Below are 14,766 nucleotides of genomic sequence, written 5' to 3'. Positions count from 1 at the left end.
TATATATATATATATATATATATATATATATTTTTTTTTTTTTTTTTTTTTTTTAATCTAATTCAATGACATTCAGACATTTTAATTGTGAATCTTGAGTCAAAACAACCTCCTTTTAATGCCATGATATATTTAAAATGAACAAAAATCGAACCGCTCAAATAACATTTAGTTACTTCCTGATGCAGTTAAACCTCAATAATCCTTAGGGACAAATTTGGTTAAAATCATTTTGTTTTGTTTTTAAAAATAAAGTAAATAAAGTTTTTTTAAATGGCTAATTTTTAGTTTGGGCTATTTTAGTACATCAAGTTAAACTAAATGAAAATGAGAAATGTATATTGTATTTTTATTTCAATAGCTGAAATAAAAAAATTCAAGCTCTTATGTATTTAATTTTATTTAAGATAAGGTTTTTAGTTTTAGTTTTAGTTTTTGTTAACTATAGTCTATAATAACCTTATAAGCACTTTCTAATAAGTCTTATAAGCCCAATAAGCACTTTTACATTGAATTTATATAGTAGTCAACATTTAAAGTGGATCAAAAAAGTTAATCAAAGTTGTCCTAAGACGAGAATGCATTTTGCCTTTTAGGTTTTAGGACAACTTTAATAAAAGGTTTTTGATCCACTTATATACTGTATATTATGTCAAGGTCTACAATTATCAATTTGAATCAATCAACACTGGGAGGCGCTATTTTATTCCTAATTATGAGTATTTTGTAGTCGGATGTAGCGCCACCCCATCGGCTCTCTGACGGGACAGCAGACTCTCCAGCATCAGTGTGAGCATCTTCCAGCTCCCTTCAACTTCACATCCAGAGCACACGAGCAGCCGTCAACATGACCATCAACACACTCAGTCAGGATGGAGTGCAGCGACTGCAAATGCCATGTTTGACTAAGGCAAGTCCTTAAAATCGATTTTCATTTAGCTCTAACAATCAGAAATATGCTGTAGAACATTGTCGTTTTTGCAAACAAGCCAGAGTTTAATAAACCTGCAGTTGTTTCCTGTAAGACACAGTAGCTATAGGAACTTTTCCTCGCATTATTGAACATGTGTTAAAGACGAAACTAAAGTTTCTTTTCAGTAAATGTTCTGAATTTGCATAGTTGTGTTTGCATTTTCTTAGGTTACTTATATAACTGATTTATATAACTGCAGTTCTTAAAAAATCATCTCACTCTTCCTGTTATGCTTAGTGTATTGAAGCTTTTGCTGTTTTTTTTAAATAACATTAAATCACCTTATTAATTGATAAAAAATGATATAATGAGAATGTATGAATTGATGTAATTTTTAAAGGGTGCATCCTGTTTTTTTTATTTCTTTATTGTTGATAGCCTGAATAGTAGGCAAATGACAGTCTTTTTTTTTTTTTATTCGAGATTAAGGTTTTTATTTATTTGTTTATAGAGGAACTTGTACCTTTTCATATTATTTTGCTTTATGCTATTCACCATTTTAATCACATTTTAGCTTTTGTGCAGTTCACAAAATAGTTGTGTGGTGTGATAAATGAATATTTAAAAGTACTAATATTTCACATGTGCCCTCATACAGATGGAGCGCATGATCATATCCATGCAGGACCCTGATATGGGCATCAAGTTGCGCAACCAGCGTCTGCTTATTACGGTCATACCACACGCAATGACTGGTGAGTCTCTCTCTCTCTCTCTCTCTCTTTCTCTCTATGACTGCATCAAACTTCAAGCTTCACTCACTCTCTCTTGATAATCCCAAATGGACATGACTGTTCCGCGTATTTTCCAGCCTCTGACATGTTATGGCACGATAAGAGAGACAGCTGAGGCACGACTAGAATAGTATCCCCATTATTACTGTGGAAATATTCTGCATTTAACGGCAAAGTATCCATGCGTATCTCAGAAAGTCTTGAGTGCATATGAGGACAGTTAATCAATAGAAGCTTGCGCAGTGAAATTAGACTCCTGTGTGTGCTTTCAGTCTCTGTGCTCATTTTTCTTGCTATTAATTAGTCTAACAGTGCGTGTTTTGCGCCTGCACTTGTCTCTCAGAGGACACCAGGCTACGTGTGAATGAACAAATGACTTTCTTCAGCAAATTAAAGATAAATACAAGTCAAAGTCACTTAAAGGAATAGTTCACCCAAAAATGAAAGTTAGCTGAAAATGTACACACCCTCAGGCCATCCAAGATGTAGATGAGTTTGTTTCTTCATAAAAACAAATTTGGAGAAATTTAGCATTACATTACTTGCTCACCAATGGATCCTTTGCAGTGAATGGGTGCCGTCAGAATGAGAGTTCAAACAGCTGATAAAAACACCACAATAATCCATAACTAATCCACTCAACTCCAGCCCATCAATTAACATCATGTGCAACAAAAACCTGTGTGTTTGTGATAAACAAATTCACCATTAAGACATTGTTAAATTCAAATCATTACTTCCAGGTAGAATAAGTTGTCTCGTCTGAATCAGGAGAGAAATATGCACAGATCAGGCACTGATTACAAGCCTAAACACAAATATGTTGGTGGATTTTGATGTGAGAGGACAACAGGAGATAGACTTTTTCACTGGAGGAAGCATAATTATAGATTATGGATGCTTTAAAGTTAGCATGCGGCTTTTCACTTTGCAAGACATTAACTGATGGACTGGAGTCATGTGGATTACATGTGGATTATTGTGATGATTTTTTTTCTTGCAAACATGCAGCTTTTCACTTTACAAGACATTAACTGATGGACTGGAGTGCTGTGGATTATTGTGATGTTTTTATCAACTGTTTGAACTCTCATTCTACGGCACTCGTTCACTGCAGAAGATACATTCTTTCGACTGACACAGTGTGCTTATGTTGACAGTAATATTCTTTGATTTCATACAGGTGTAGACATTGTTGAATGGCTGATTAAGAAGTTTTCTATCTCTGATGAAGGTAGGACATTAATATAACCTATAAATATATTTTGATTCTTTGTCTTTGATACATAACATTAGAATTGTACTTGATTGCAACAATGATGATAATTGTTATTTATAGTAAAAGAACAAAGAAGTTGTTATCTTTATTAAACTAAAGTGTCAGCAACTTTTGCATGGACAAGCACAATTCATATTTTCTTCAGAAAATGGAACAAGCCATTATTGTACTGTGTGCATAAAAGTAATACATTTAAAATTAATTTAAAAAGTGCTCATAAACTGCCTTGTAGCTCCAACATGATTTCAGACTTACTGTGTGCATGTCAGAGCCTGTGTGTGTAATAATTTCCATGCTATCTGCTCTGGTGTATTTCTTGGAGTTTTCCAGTCACCTGTGTGTGGTTTATAGAAAGTGTTCTCCAGAGACGACATTATTCTCCGTGTGCCATCCTGAGGGACCTCAAAACATACACACGCGCACACACAACCATGGGGAGCTAAATTGCATATGAAAGCTGCTTTCAATTAAAGTCAGATTTTATGTAATCTAAGCTGAGTTGTGTGCAAGATTTTTAATAATAAATGCACAAATGTCACACTCTCAGAGAACAGGCTGCGTGGTTCAGAAAAGCCCTAATAAACAAGTAATGCTGCACACAGCTGTCTGGAAAAAAACAAGACTCCAGAGAGTTTGGCTGATCTGTGCACTGCAATGAGGGAACACCTTGTGTAGGCAACCACTAGATGAAATGTATGTATTCTCGAATCATTTACTACTATTTTAGTTACAGGGAAATGAAAAAATTATTTATTCACCCTCATGTCCTTCCAAACCCGTATGAGGTTCTTTCTTTTGCTGAACACAACAGAAGATATTTTGAAGAATGTTGGTAACCAAACTGTTGACGGTACCTATTGACTTCCACAGTATGGAAAAAAAATACTATGGAAGTCAATAGCTACCTTCATTGAAACCATTCTTCAAAATGTCTTCTGTTGTGTTCAGCATAACATAAATAGAATTTGGATAAGATTATTAGATGTATGTTGTATGATGTATGAAAATACAATTTCAGTTTTTCTACATCAAAATTGCTTGTTTAATTCAATGTGAATACATATACTAACAATTTCTGAGCAAAAATATTTTCAAAAACAATTCTACACCAATTTATTATGTAAATCTTTGGTTTTATTTGTATTGAATTATTTACTTGATTTATTTATAATTTTTTATCAATTTTTACATGTTTTTTGTACTTGTGTGGGTGTATATTATGCATATGAATATTTTTTTCTCATCTTTATTTAGAGGCATTGCACGTTGGACAACTCTTTGTAAAGTATGGATACGTTTACCCTTTAAAAGAGCCAAGAAACCTTATTCTGAAAGCTGACGATTCACCATATCGCTTTCAGGTATTTATATAGACACACACTTACACAATATGTACATAAAATCCCACACCATATCAGCAATTGCTAAATTTCCATTTCCAAAGTCAGCACATCTGAATTAATCTCTGTCTTTATCAGACACCATATTACTGGATGTCGACACGCTGGCCTGTTTCAGAACTGGACTATGGTGAGATCTAACTTCCCATGGTTCAAAACAAAAATTGATTTACCAAATGTTGTGCCAAACCAAAATGCATTTGCTTCAGTACAAAAGGAAATATTCCGCAGCAGGTTCAGAAGATAAATATATTATACATGGATTTATTTATATGTGTTCTAGCAATCTACTTGGCCAAGAAGAATATCCGAAAACAAGGAGAACTAATTGAGTATGAAAAGGTATATAGGTCAAATGCCAGCCACAACATAGAGAAACGAGACTGTACAATGTAGTCACAAAGCCATGAAGCCATCTGTTGTTCATTTCTCAATCTCTGTCTTTGTTAGGAGTGCTATAATGCTTTACATAAACGTATCAACCACACTTGGGACTTTGTTGTGATGCAGGCAAGAGAGCAGCTCAGGTAGCTATCCTTTTCCATTACTAAACGTGCACACACACACACACACTTAATGCTCCCTTCGGCCTATTACATTTAGCCCTCTATTGCCTACATTATAAACGTAGCATATAAAAATCATCAGAAAAGCATTTTCTAGCACAAAATGGACCTCATTACTAAAATTAAAATTACATTTTTGAATAATTATAAATAATATAAAACATTTGTAAATCGTTTTAAATCAAGTAAATGCTGAAAATACCACCAATAGGTACAACCATGAAAATAAATATTTTTTCATGATTTAAATATTTAAATTTTTTTCTAAATATTTAAATATTTGTAATTAAAAGTGTCTATACATTTTCATTGATGTTAGAATACTAGAACTGGTTTAAACAACAACAACAACAACAACAAATGTTTACAACATTATCATTTTTTTTTTTTTTTTACTTTAGCCACTTAAAATCTTAAAGAATCTTTGGCCCCTAGTTTAACCTTTATTAATTTTTATTATAGTTAACTGAAACCTACTATTTTGCACTACTGAATGCATAATAAAAGTTAACTGAATTTAAAAAAAAATTATTTCAGTTAGTTGCCATGGCATAATTTCTCATTTTCACTACATGTACTAAAAATAATTAATAAAATTATTTATTAAAATAATTGTATTATATTTATTAAATACAATTAATAAAAAGTCTATACACATATTTACAAATAAGATAATTAAATGAAAAAAAAAACATTTAAAAAATTACTAAGAATTTAATTTAAATTAAGAAGAAAATGGAAAATATAATTTATAATACAAAAATAATAAAAAAAAAAAAAAAAAAGAAATGGCATGAAAACTGCAAAGGTCTCTGTAGTGGCTGCATCCACTGTTGCACTATACTCCTTTACAATTTAAGCAAATCTTCATAGCATACAAATAATTTATATAGCTCTAAATGTTTTAAACTCAAGTTTTATGCACTACTAAATATGAATCATATTTTTTATGGTTGAAAAAATCTATATAAAATATTTTTCTGAGGGTTGTTGTCTAGAGTTTCTTTACATCTGTGCATTGGCCTTATTATGTTAATTTTTTTGCATTTAAGGGCATCAAAACAGCGTCGAAAAGCAGATCGTATCGTGCTGGAGTGTCAGGAACAAGCTTACTGGCTAGTAAACAGACCTCCTGTAAGTCACAACACTAACAAAAAATTCCATGGCAATACTTACACCATGGTATTTTTTGAAGTACATTGGAGAACCATAGTACTGCCATCAGGGTTGTCATATTTGTCAATTCATAAATTAAATAAATAGAAAAGTAAAATACTGTGAATCACCTTTCAGAAATGTTACATAGAATTTCAAAGCATGTCAAATGCATTAGTCAGTGTACGATGCTTAAGCAGCGACAACATCTGTGCCCATCTGGCACGTGCCTTCATATCTGTATCCAGACTCTGCTTATGAAATATTCAGCCAGTCAGTTAAAAGCATCGCAAAGCAGAGGAAAAAGGGGGAAGGGGACAGAGCGAGAGGAGAACGGGAGAAAGGGAGGGCAGATACTGGCAGAAGAAAAGGAGAAATAGAGTGGAACACATTGGTGCCTTTAAAACACACTCACACATGAGTGCAAAGAATATGTATATGCATTGCTTAACATGAGCTTAAGTGTCTTGATGGATGAAATATTAGCATAGTGAACTGGAAGGACTGTGTGTGTGTGTGTGTGTGTGTGTGTGTGTGTGGTATATCTCTAATGGTTCCATCTTTTGGCTGAGCGCTTAAGAGGATATTTTATTACTAAGTGACTATGTGTGTTTTAGTGTATGTGTGGCTGTGTGTGTGAGAGACTGGCCACTTGTGTGTGTGTGTGTGTGTGTGTGTGTGTGTGTGTGTGTGTGTGTGTGTGTGTGTTTGTTACTCCTGCACTCCTGCACAAGGCCATTTTAATAGGAATCCAGCTGATGGTTTAATCTGGGGTGGATTAGGAGACCATTTCATTCTTATATTGTCACTGTGTGTGTGTGTGTGTGTGTGTGTGTGTGTGTGTTTGTGGTGTTCTGCTTCCATGAAAATGTTGTAAATCCACCTGCCAGACATTACTGGGATTTGGGTTAGTTTAAAAGCCTGTAAAAACAAGGCTCACAATATTTTTCAAATGTATTTATAATAAATTCTGTGGACAACAACATATACACCTTCTATGATGAACGTGTTTTGAATTTTTTGAATTTTGAGTAAAAATTATATTTTAATAATTTATGGTGAGGAGAAAATCAAAATGTCAAGGTTGTGTATTTGTTCTCAGATTGTTAAAAAAAGATCTGAATGTTTTTTTCACCACACTGAAAAAAACATTTTAAATCAGAAATTGATAGTAATTTTCACAAATAATTATACAACAATGACAAGTAACACACTGAACTAAACATGGAGTTTTAGTAGAAAGACTGAAATAGTGTTGTCTTGTAAAATATATTCCACTAATCTTTGAAACTTCAAAAAGTCATTTTTTACATTATAGATTGAAGTATATATTCATTTTATTGTCATGTGACGGTACTATAAAACAGGGTGTGATATCACAGAAAGGAGGACGTCTAACAAGTGGCAGGGTTAGTTTAGGTTTGTATGAAAACATAACCATAAAAAAAAAAAAAAAAACTCATGAAAATTTTATATTTATAATTAAGAAATACACGATTAAAAAAATACTTTTGTGAAAAAATATATTTGAAAATAAAGATTGAGATGTACTCCAGTTTTTAAAAATATTTTATTATTATTATTTATTAATCTTATTTTTATTTTTTTATTTGTTACACCAATTGACATTTTAGAGTGAAAGCTTTTGTAAAATATATGCAGTTCAAAAGATACTGTACCACCATGAATGCAGGTATCGCATTTCTAAGGGCTTGGCACATGTGTTTGTTCGTAAACATCTTATTTTGTCATTGATCCATATATCTCTTTGTGAACACATTTTCAGCCCGGTATGCAGGACAGTTTAGATCATGGACCAGAGAGAAGAACCATGAACACACGAGTGCAGCTGGTCAGTGAACTGACCTCCACAACACAACTAACCACATGCACAACAACACATAATCCACATATACACAGACATAGCACGTTTCAAAAATATATGAACAAACAATCACAGCAGAATCTCTCATGTTCAAGCATCATCTACAGCTTTTTTTCTCTTTATTTCTGTTTTTATCATGCATCCTTGTTCAAGTAAGTAATCTCTAAAACACTGCCTCATTTCCTGCTGTCATTTCATTCCATTGCAAGATCAGAAAGTTTAGTTTTAATAGCAACTTATTTAGGAAAGCTAATATTTGTGATGATATTTTGTCACTGTAAATTTCAGAAAAGAATGCAGAATTCTACAAAAAAGAGGTAAGTAATTTGATTTAATAATAATAATTATAGTGATGATTATGATTTTATGTGTGTGTGTGTATATATATATAATAGACACACACACACATAAATACATGAGTGCTTAAAATTCAAATAAATAAATTACATTTTGAAATATATTCAAATAGAAAACATTTTTTTCTATTGTGACCATATTTCACCGTTTTACTGTTTTTATCAAATAAATGTAGCCTTTGTGAGTATAAGAAAAAAACGTATTATTTTTACCAAAAAATAGAGAAAAGCATTAAAAAAATTTCTCTCTAAAAAAAAGTGTAGTTAGCTGATTAATCTTTACTTATTAGCACATACTGTACTGTGAAATATAACCAAATTTACTTCCAGTCATATTTGGTTTTGTGTTTTTATGGGAAACGACTTTAGATTGAACATAACAGGATAAGCTTGGCGAGGAATCGTATAAAGTCCTCCATTTGCCTTGAGAGGTACTGAATGTTTGTGTGTGTGTGTGTGTGTGTGTGTGTGTGTGTGTACTCTGCCAAAGTCTCAGTCTCCAGGCTAAAGCTAATGGACTGTCCTAAAAGTATCTTTTAAAAAGAACTCTTACCATAACCCTTTGTGATAGCCTTACATGTGCATGTGTGTGTGTGTGTGTGCAGTTACGTTAAGTACTGTGAGCAGTACCAGCCCCATGACCCCATAATGCAAGGATGTCTTCCCAGCAACCCCTGGATCACAGATGATATCATGTTTTGGAACATGAATTCTGAAACGTGAGTCACATGATCACACATAAATAACCATTTTAAACTAAAGTACACTAATGTTCTGTCTGAAGGTCAGTAATTGCTCTGTATGTCTGTGTTTTGCTGAAATAGAGTTACTGTGCCGACTAAACTGCGTGTGGAGCGCTGGAGCTTTAGCTTCATGGAGCTGCTCAGCGACCCAATGGGAAGAAAAGAGTTTCTCACATATTTGGAGAAAGAATTCAGCGGTATACACGTACACAAATTTTATTCAAGATACAAATCTTGTATAAAGTTATATTGTAATTATAACCCTTACAAACAGTCCTGTGTTGGTCTGGTTATAGCACCAGATAGTAGCAACATAGTACACACAGTCATGGCCAAAAATATCGGCACCCTTGGTAAATATGATCACCGCCATTTGCCAGTTTAACAGCTCTAAATGTTCTCCTATAATGCCTGATGAGGTTAGAGAACACCTGACAATAGATCAGAGACCATTCCTTCATCCAGAATCACTCCAGACCCTTTAGATTCCCAGCTCCATGTTGGTGCTTCTTCTCTTCAGTTCACCCTACTCATTTTCTACAGGGTTCAGTTCAGAGGACTGGAATGGCCAGCAGAAGCTTGGTTTTGTGCTCAGTGACCCATTTTTGTGTCAGTCACTTATTGATTTTTTATCTGTTGGTATTTGATAGAATCAGTGATGCTGTGCATCTAAACAAGATGTCCAGGACCTCCAGCAGAAATATAGGCCCACAACATAAAAAATACAGCAGTATATTTCATTGTACACATGGGGTACTTTTTATCCCTGTGTTCACCAAACCCATCTTGAGTGTTTGCTGCTAAAAAGCTCATTTTTTAGTTTCATCTGACCATAGAAGCCAGTCCCATTTGAAGTTCCAGTCGTGTCTGATAACTGAATATGCTGGAGTTTGTTTTTGGATGATCTAGGAGAATTTTTCTTGAAACCCTCCCAAACAACATGTGGTGATGTAAGTGCTGTTTGACAATTTTTTTTTAAGGTTTTCTGACCCCGAGACTCAACTATTTTCTGCAGTTCTCCAGCTGTGGTCCTTGGAGAGTTTTTAGCCACTCAAACTCTCCTCCTCACCGTGCATTAGGACGATATAGACACACATCCTCTTCCAGGCAGTTTCGTAACATTTTATGTTGATTAGAAATTCTTAATTATTGCCCTGATGGTGGAAATGGGAATTTTCACTGCTCTAGCTCTTTTCTTAAAGCCACTTCACTAATTTGTGTAGCTCAGTTATCTTTTGCTGCACATCCGAAATATATTCTTTGGTTTTTCTCATTGTGTTGGATGATTAAGGGAATTTGGGCTTTGTTTTCCCTCCTATTTATATTTCTGTGAAACAGGAAGCCATGGCTGGATAATTTCATGTTCATAATCCCCCTGGAGTGCTCAAAATTGTGAATATGAATGGGAATATACTTCAGAGATATTTTACTCATAAGAATTTCTATGGGTGCGAATAATTGTGTCCAACGTGTATTTGAGAAAAACATTTATTTCATAATGATATTTCCCCCCATTTTAAATTCTTATTATCCAATGAAAGGTCAGATTTTTGTGAATTTTTTAAATAAAAGATCAAAAGGATTAACAATGCAGATTAATTTTCACAGCCTCCTTTGATCATATTTACCAAGGGTGCCGATATTTTTGGCCATGACTGTAGCTATATAGTGTACTGAAGTACTGAATAAATGTAGACAGATAATTGGTTTTACCAATACTTGGCTCCATCTGGTCGGACTATATAGAATAACACCCAACAATGCTATCAAACAACTGTGTTTACAGCTAATGTTTGCCATACAATATTTGACTTTTTACATAACAGCCACTCATGCTTACAATACCAAAAAGTTAATGTTTTTTTAAATAAGTCTCTTATACTCCCTCAGGCTGCATTTATTAAAATAAATAAATAAATACAGTAAAATCAGTAATATCGTGAAATATTTTTACAATTTAAAATGACTGTTTTCTATTATATAATTATATATATAATATATAAGTATATTTTAAAATGTAATTTATTTCTGTGATGCAAAGCTGAATTTTCAGTATCATTACTCCAGTCTTCAGGTACACATCTTTTGTAACATTTTAAACAGCTTTCATTTCTTTCTTAAAAAAAAAATCTTACTGAAATGTTGGATTTATATGAAAAAAGCAATAAAGATAAACTAGCATAGTGAGCAAAATTGTGCAACATCTTAGATTACAAAAGACTTGTTATTTTCCATTTTAGTTACATCACTTTAAGCAGCTTTGGACAAGTGTTAATTATAATAAATATACAGGTTAATTGAAATCTTTGTAACAGACTATTCATCTTTGACTGGTGATTTATAATTTAGTTACTGTGTCAAAAAAGCAGAATTAAATTATTTCAAAATCAGTTGCATATCAGACGCTTAAAAAATGATTTGGTACGGCTGTATATTGGTCACATTAAATAAATATCAGCTGGTCTCTAGTACTAAATAATAATTTGCATTTATAAATGGAATTTACATCAAAGAATACCATGGAATTTTCCAAAATCATGGTATCACTGTGGTATTTTTGCTTTTCCTTTTTTTTTTTGAATCCCTCTTTATATAAGCATCTTTCATTTTAACCCAGTTCTGAAGAGTGTCCCAAAACTGTCGTTCCCTTCTGTACTTTTGGAGCTTTAATAGATTCCATTTTTATCCTGCCGCACACTCTGTATATATGAATAATGTAACAACTTTTCATGTTTGTCTCTTCCCCGTTCTCTCTCTCATCCCTTCGCTCTCATCATCTTCTTTTGTCTCCTTTTCTGGGTGCTTCTCTCTTGTTCCCCTTCTTGGTTTCTTTCATGTTATCAGCGGAGAACTTGTGTTTCTGGCAGGCCTGTGAAGATGTTCGTCACGGCGAGACTGCAAAAATTCCAGAGAAAGTGGATGAGGTTTACAAGTATGACCTTGTAATATTTTATCCATGCAACAATGTTAAAGACATTTATAAGGTTACAAAATATTTATATTTTAAATATGCTGTTCTTTTGAACTTTTTATTCATCAAAAATGTACCATGTTTTCCTAAAAATGTTAGCTTTGCCAAAAAAAACAAAAACCTATATGCTATATATACTAAATCAGTATGTACTATATGTAATTAATCAGTGTGTCATATGAATGGAAGTCTCTCGGCACCTCTAGTTTGTCTGTGATTTTTTTTGTTGAACCTTGTAACTGATCTCCATTATAATCTATCAGGCAGTTCCTGGCTCCTGGTGCAAGTCGCTGGGTGAATATTGACAGCAAGACCATGGAAAAGACCCTGGAAGGACTCAAGCGCCCTCATCGTTTTGTCTTGGATGATGCTCAAATGCACATTTACTTCCTCATGAAAAAGGTATAATGTTCAGCTCTTTGATCAAATGCAGAATGTGGATAAATGTATAGTTGGGGTTGATCTTTTTTGGAAAAATGTCTCTTATGCACCCCAAGGCTACATTTATTTGATCAAAAATACAGTACATACAATAATATTGAGAAATATCATTAAATTTAAAATAACTCTTATTTTGTATTTGTATATATTTTTTAAGTAATTTATTCCTGTGATGTCAAAGCTGAATTTTCAGCATCATTACTCCAGTCTTCAGTGTCACATGATCCTTAAGATAATATCATGCTAATATGCTGATTTAGTGCTCAAGAAACATTTCCTATTATTATCAGCACTGTAAAAGAAAATCCGTAAAATTTACGGTAATCTACCGTAAAAAATACGGAAACAACATTTAGGTTTTATGGGTTTAACTTCAATTTACAGTTAAATACCGTAATTTCATTAACTGATATAATGTTAATATACCAACCTATTAAAGTACTGAAATCTGTTTTGTACCTTTGAAATACACTGATAACCACCAAATGCAGGTGGTGATAAGAAAGTCACATGATGAACCAAAGCCCATCACAAGCAGCTTTTAAATAATAACATACATAGAAGGTGCACAGTGTCATTCACACAAACACTAAACACCATCATGGTGAGACTCATTAAACTGAAATATGCAATAAACATTAATTTAACAACATTAGATGTAACATACAACCCTAATAAATGTAACTGATAAGAAAAAACTAAGAATTCAAATTAATTCAAACTAAATTTGAAATGCAACGCAGGGAATTCTGGGAACGTCAGTTTACGGTTTTTACTGTAGCATTTTCATAGTTTTTTACCGTTAAAATCACTGTCATTTTTTACAGTGAGTGTTAAAAACCGTGAAACATTATTTGAATAGAAAGTTAAAACAACAGTGTTTAGTTAAAATACAATTTTTGAAATTATGTAAAAAATAATTTAAAAAAATTGATCAGTTTAATGCATCCTTAACTGAAAAAGAAAAAAAGTGATTTCTTTAAAAAAAAAAAAATTATAATGACCCAAAACTTTTAAACTGAAGAAGTGAATTGATAGGGTGTAAATGAATATGGGTCACTTTAATATGGGACATAGGATGTTAATACTATAAACAAAGCCTTTATGATGTGAAAAGATGCTAAAAGGATTTAAATATTCTTGCCAATGTTCAATAAATGTCTTTTGTGTTCCTTTGTAGGATTCTTACCCTCGTTATCTGAAATCTGAACTCTACAAAAACTTATTAGCCAGAGCCGTAGTACCACAGGAGACCAAGAAAAGGTAAAAGCCTAAGACACATACAACCCATTTTGCTCGGTCTGCAGAGGAAGAGATGTCTTATCGATGTTCGTCTGTATGTATATCCAGTGTTTTCCCGTTCATGCGTCGTCAGCGTCACTCCAGTCCCTCGCCTGCCCTCGCCACCCAAACCGCAGAGGATGATGGAAGGCAAAGAACTCGAACTCTAACTCTGGAACGGCATCCCGGCTTTAAACATGCACACAACATTTACTGCTTTTTTTATTTTGTGCTATTACGTTACCTAACACAGTTGTAAGTGGCATCTCCATTGCTTTCCGTTGTGCTCTACAAAACAGATGTTATAACTAAAAGTCATTATACTGTATAATAAGAATGCTTGATTCCTCTGTTCACATTTCTCTATATGATATGTAGAAATACAGCTTTTCACGCAATTCAAAGATATTATTTATGATGTAGCAATAATGCCATAAGACATCAGATATATTACCAACTTTCAACGAATGTGTTTTCTTCAGTGTTTTAAGTGTAACTTGCCTTTTTCACACATTTGTCACGTTTTTAATGTATTTATTTGATATAAAGTTTTTCCTTTCTGCTATAGATTGTCACCGTTTATTTACATATATTAACATCACATATTATAACAGTGCTTCAGTGAATACTTGAATGGACAGGATGGGACAGAGTACATCTGTAGTAAATTTGTAAATCTGTATGGTAAATTAACATAACCTTAATCTGTATCTGGTAAATAATCCTTAGAAAAGAAATTTGTCAGTAGAAATAGTCAAAAGATACAGGCTAACATAAAAACCCATTAGCTTTAATGCTAATCACTCTAAAAGAAGAAATGCCTTAAACTTTGACATATATAGTGTTACAAAATTGCTTTATTGAATTCACACACATTTATCACAAAGGCAAAAAGCACTACTGTCCAAAAATTTGGGGTAGAAATTATTTAAATATTTATTTACTTTAAGGAAATATCTTATGCTCACCAAGGCTGTATTTA

At 33.0% G+C, this 14,766-nt stretch overlaps 1 protein-coding gene across 1 annotated transcript; it reads left to right on the top strand.

Moving 5' to 3' along the window:
- The first annotated feature begins 757 nt into the window (after positions 1–757).
- Positions 758–14,340, top strand: rgs11 (regulator of G protein signaling 11). Its single transcript, XM_058772357.1, is given in 18 exon segments — positions 758–910; positions 1,572–1,668; positions 2,891–2,941; positions 4,241–4,347; positions 4,465–4,516; positions 4,670–4,728; positions 4,837–4,913; positions 6,005–6,086; positions 7,894–7,959; positions 8,286–8,309; positions 8,718–8,779; positions 8,954–9,067; positions 9,173–9,288; positions 11,936–12,023; positions 12,326–12,464; positions 13,684–13,766; positions 13,854–13,930; positions 13,933–14,340. Coding segments are annotated over 18 exon segments (1,404 nt in total). The 5' UTR covers positions 758–847; the 3' UTR covers positions 13,980–14,340.
- The last annotated feature ends 426 nt before the right edge of the window (positions 14,341–14,766 follow it).

This window comes from Onychostoma macrolepis, chromosome 01 (genome assembly GCF_012432095.1).
Source record: "Onychostoma macrolepis isolate SWU-2019 chromosome 01, ASM1243209v1, whole genome shotgun sequence".
Classification (NCBI taxonomy): domain Eukaryota; kingdom Metazoa; phylum Chordata; class Actinopteri; order Cypriniformes; family Cyprinidae; genus Onychostoma; species Onychostoma macrolepis.
Note: the sequence above shows the minus strand (reverse complement) of the source record. Positions and strands in the feature narration are given on the sequence as shown.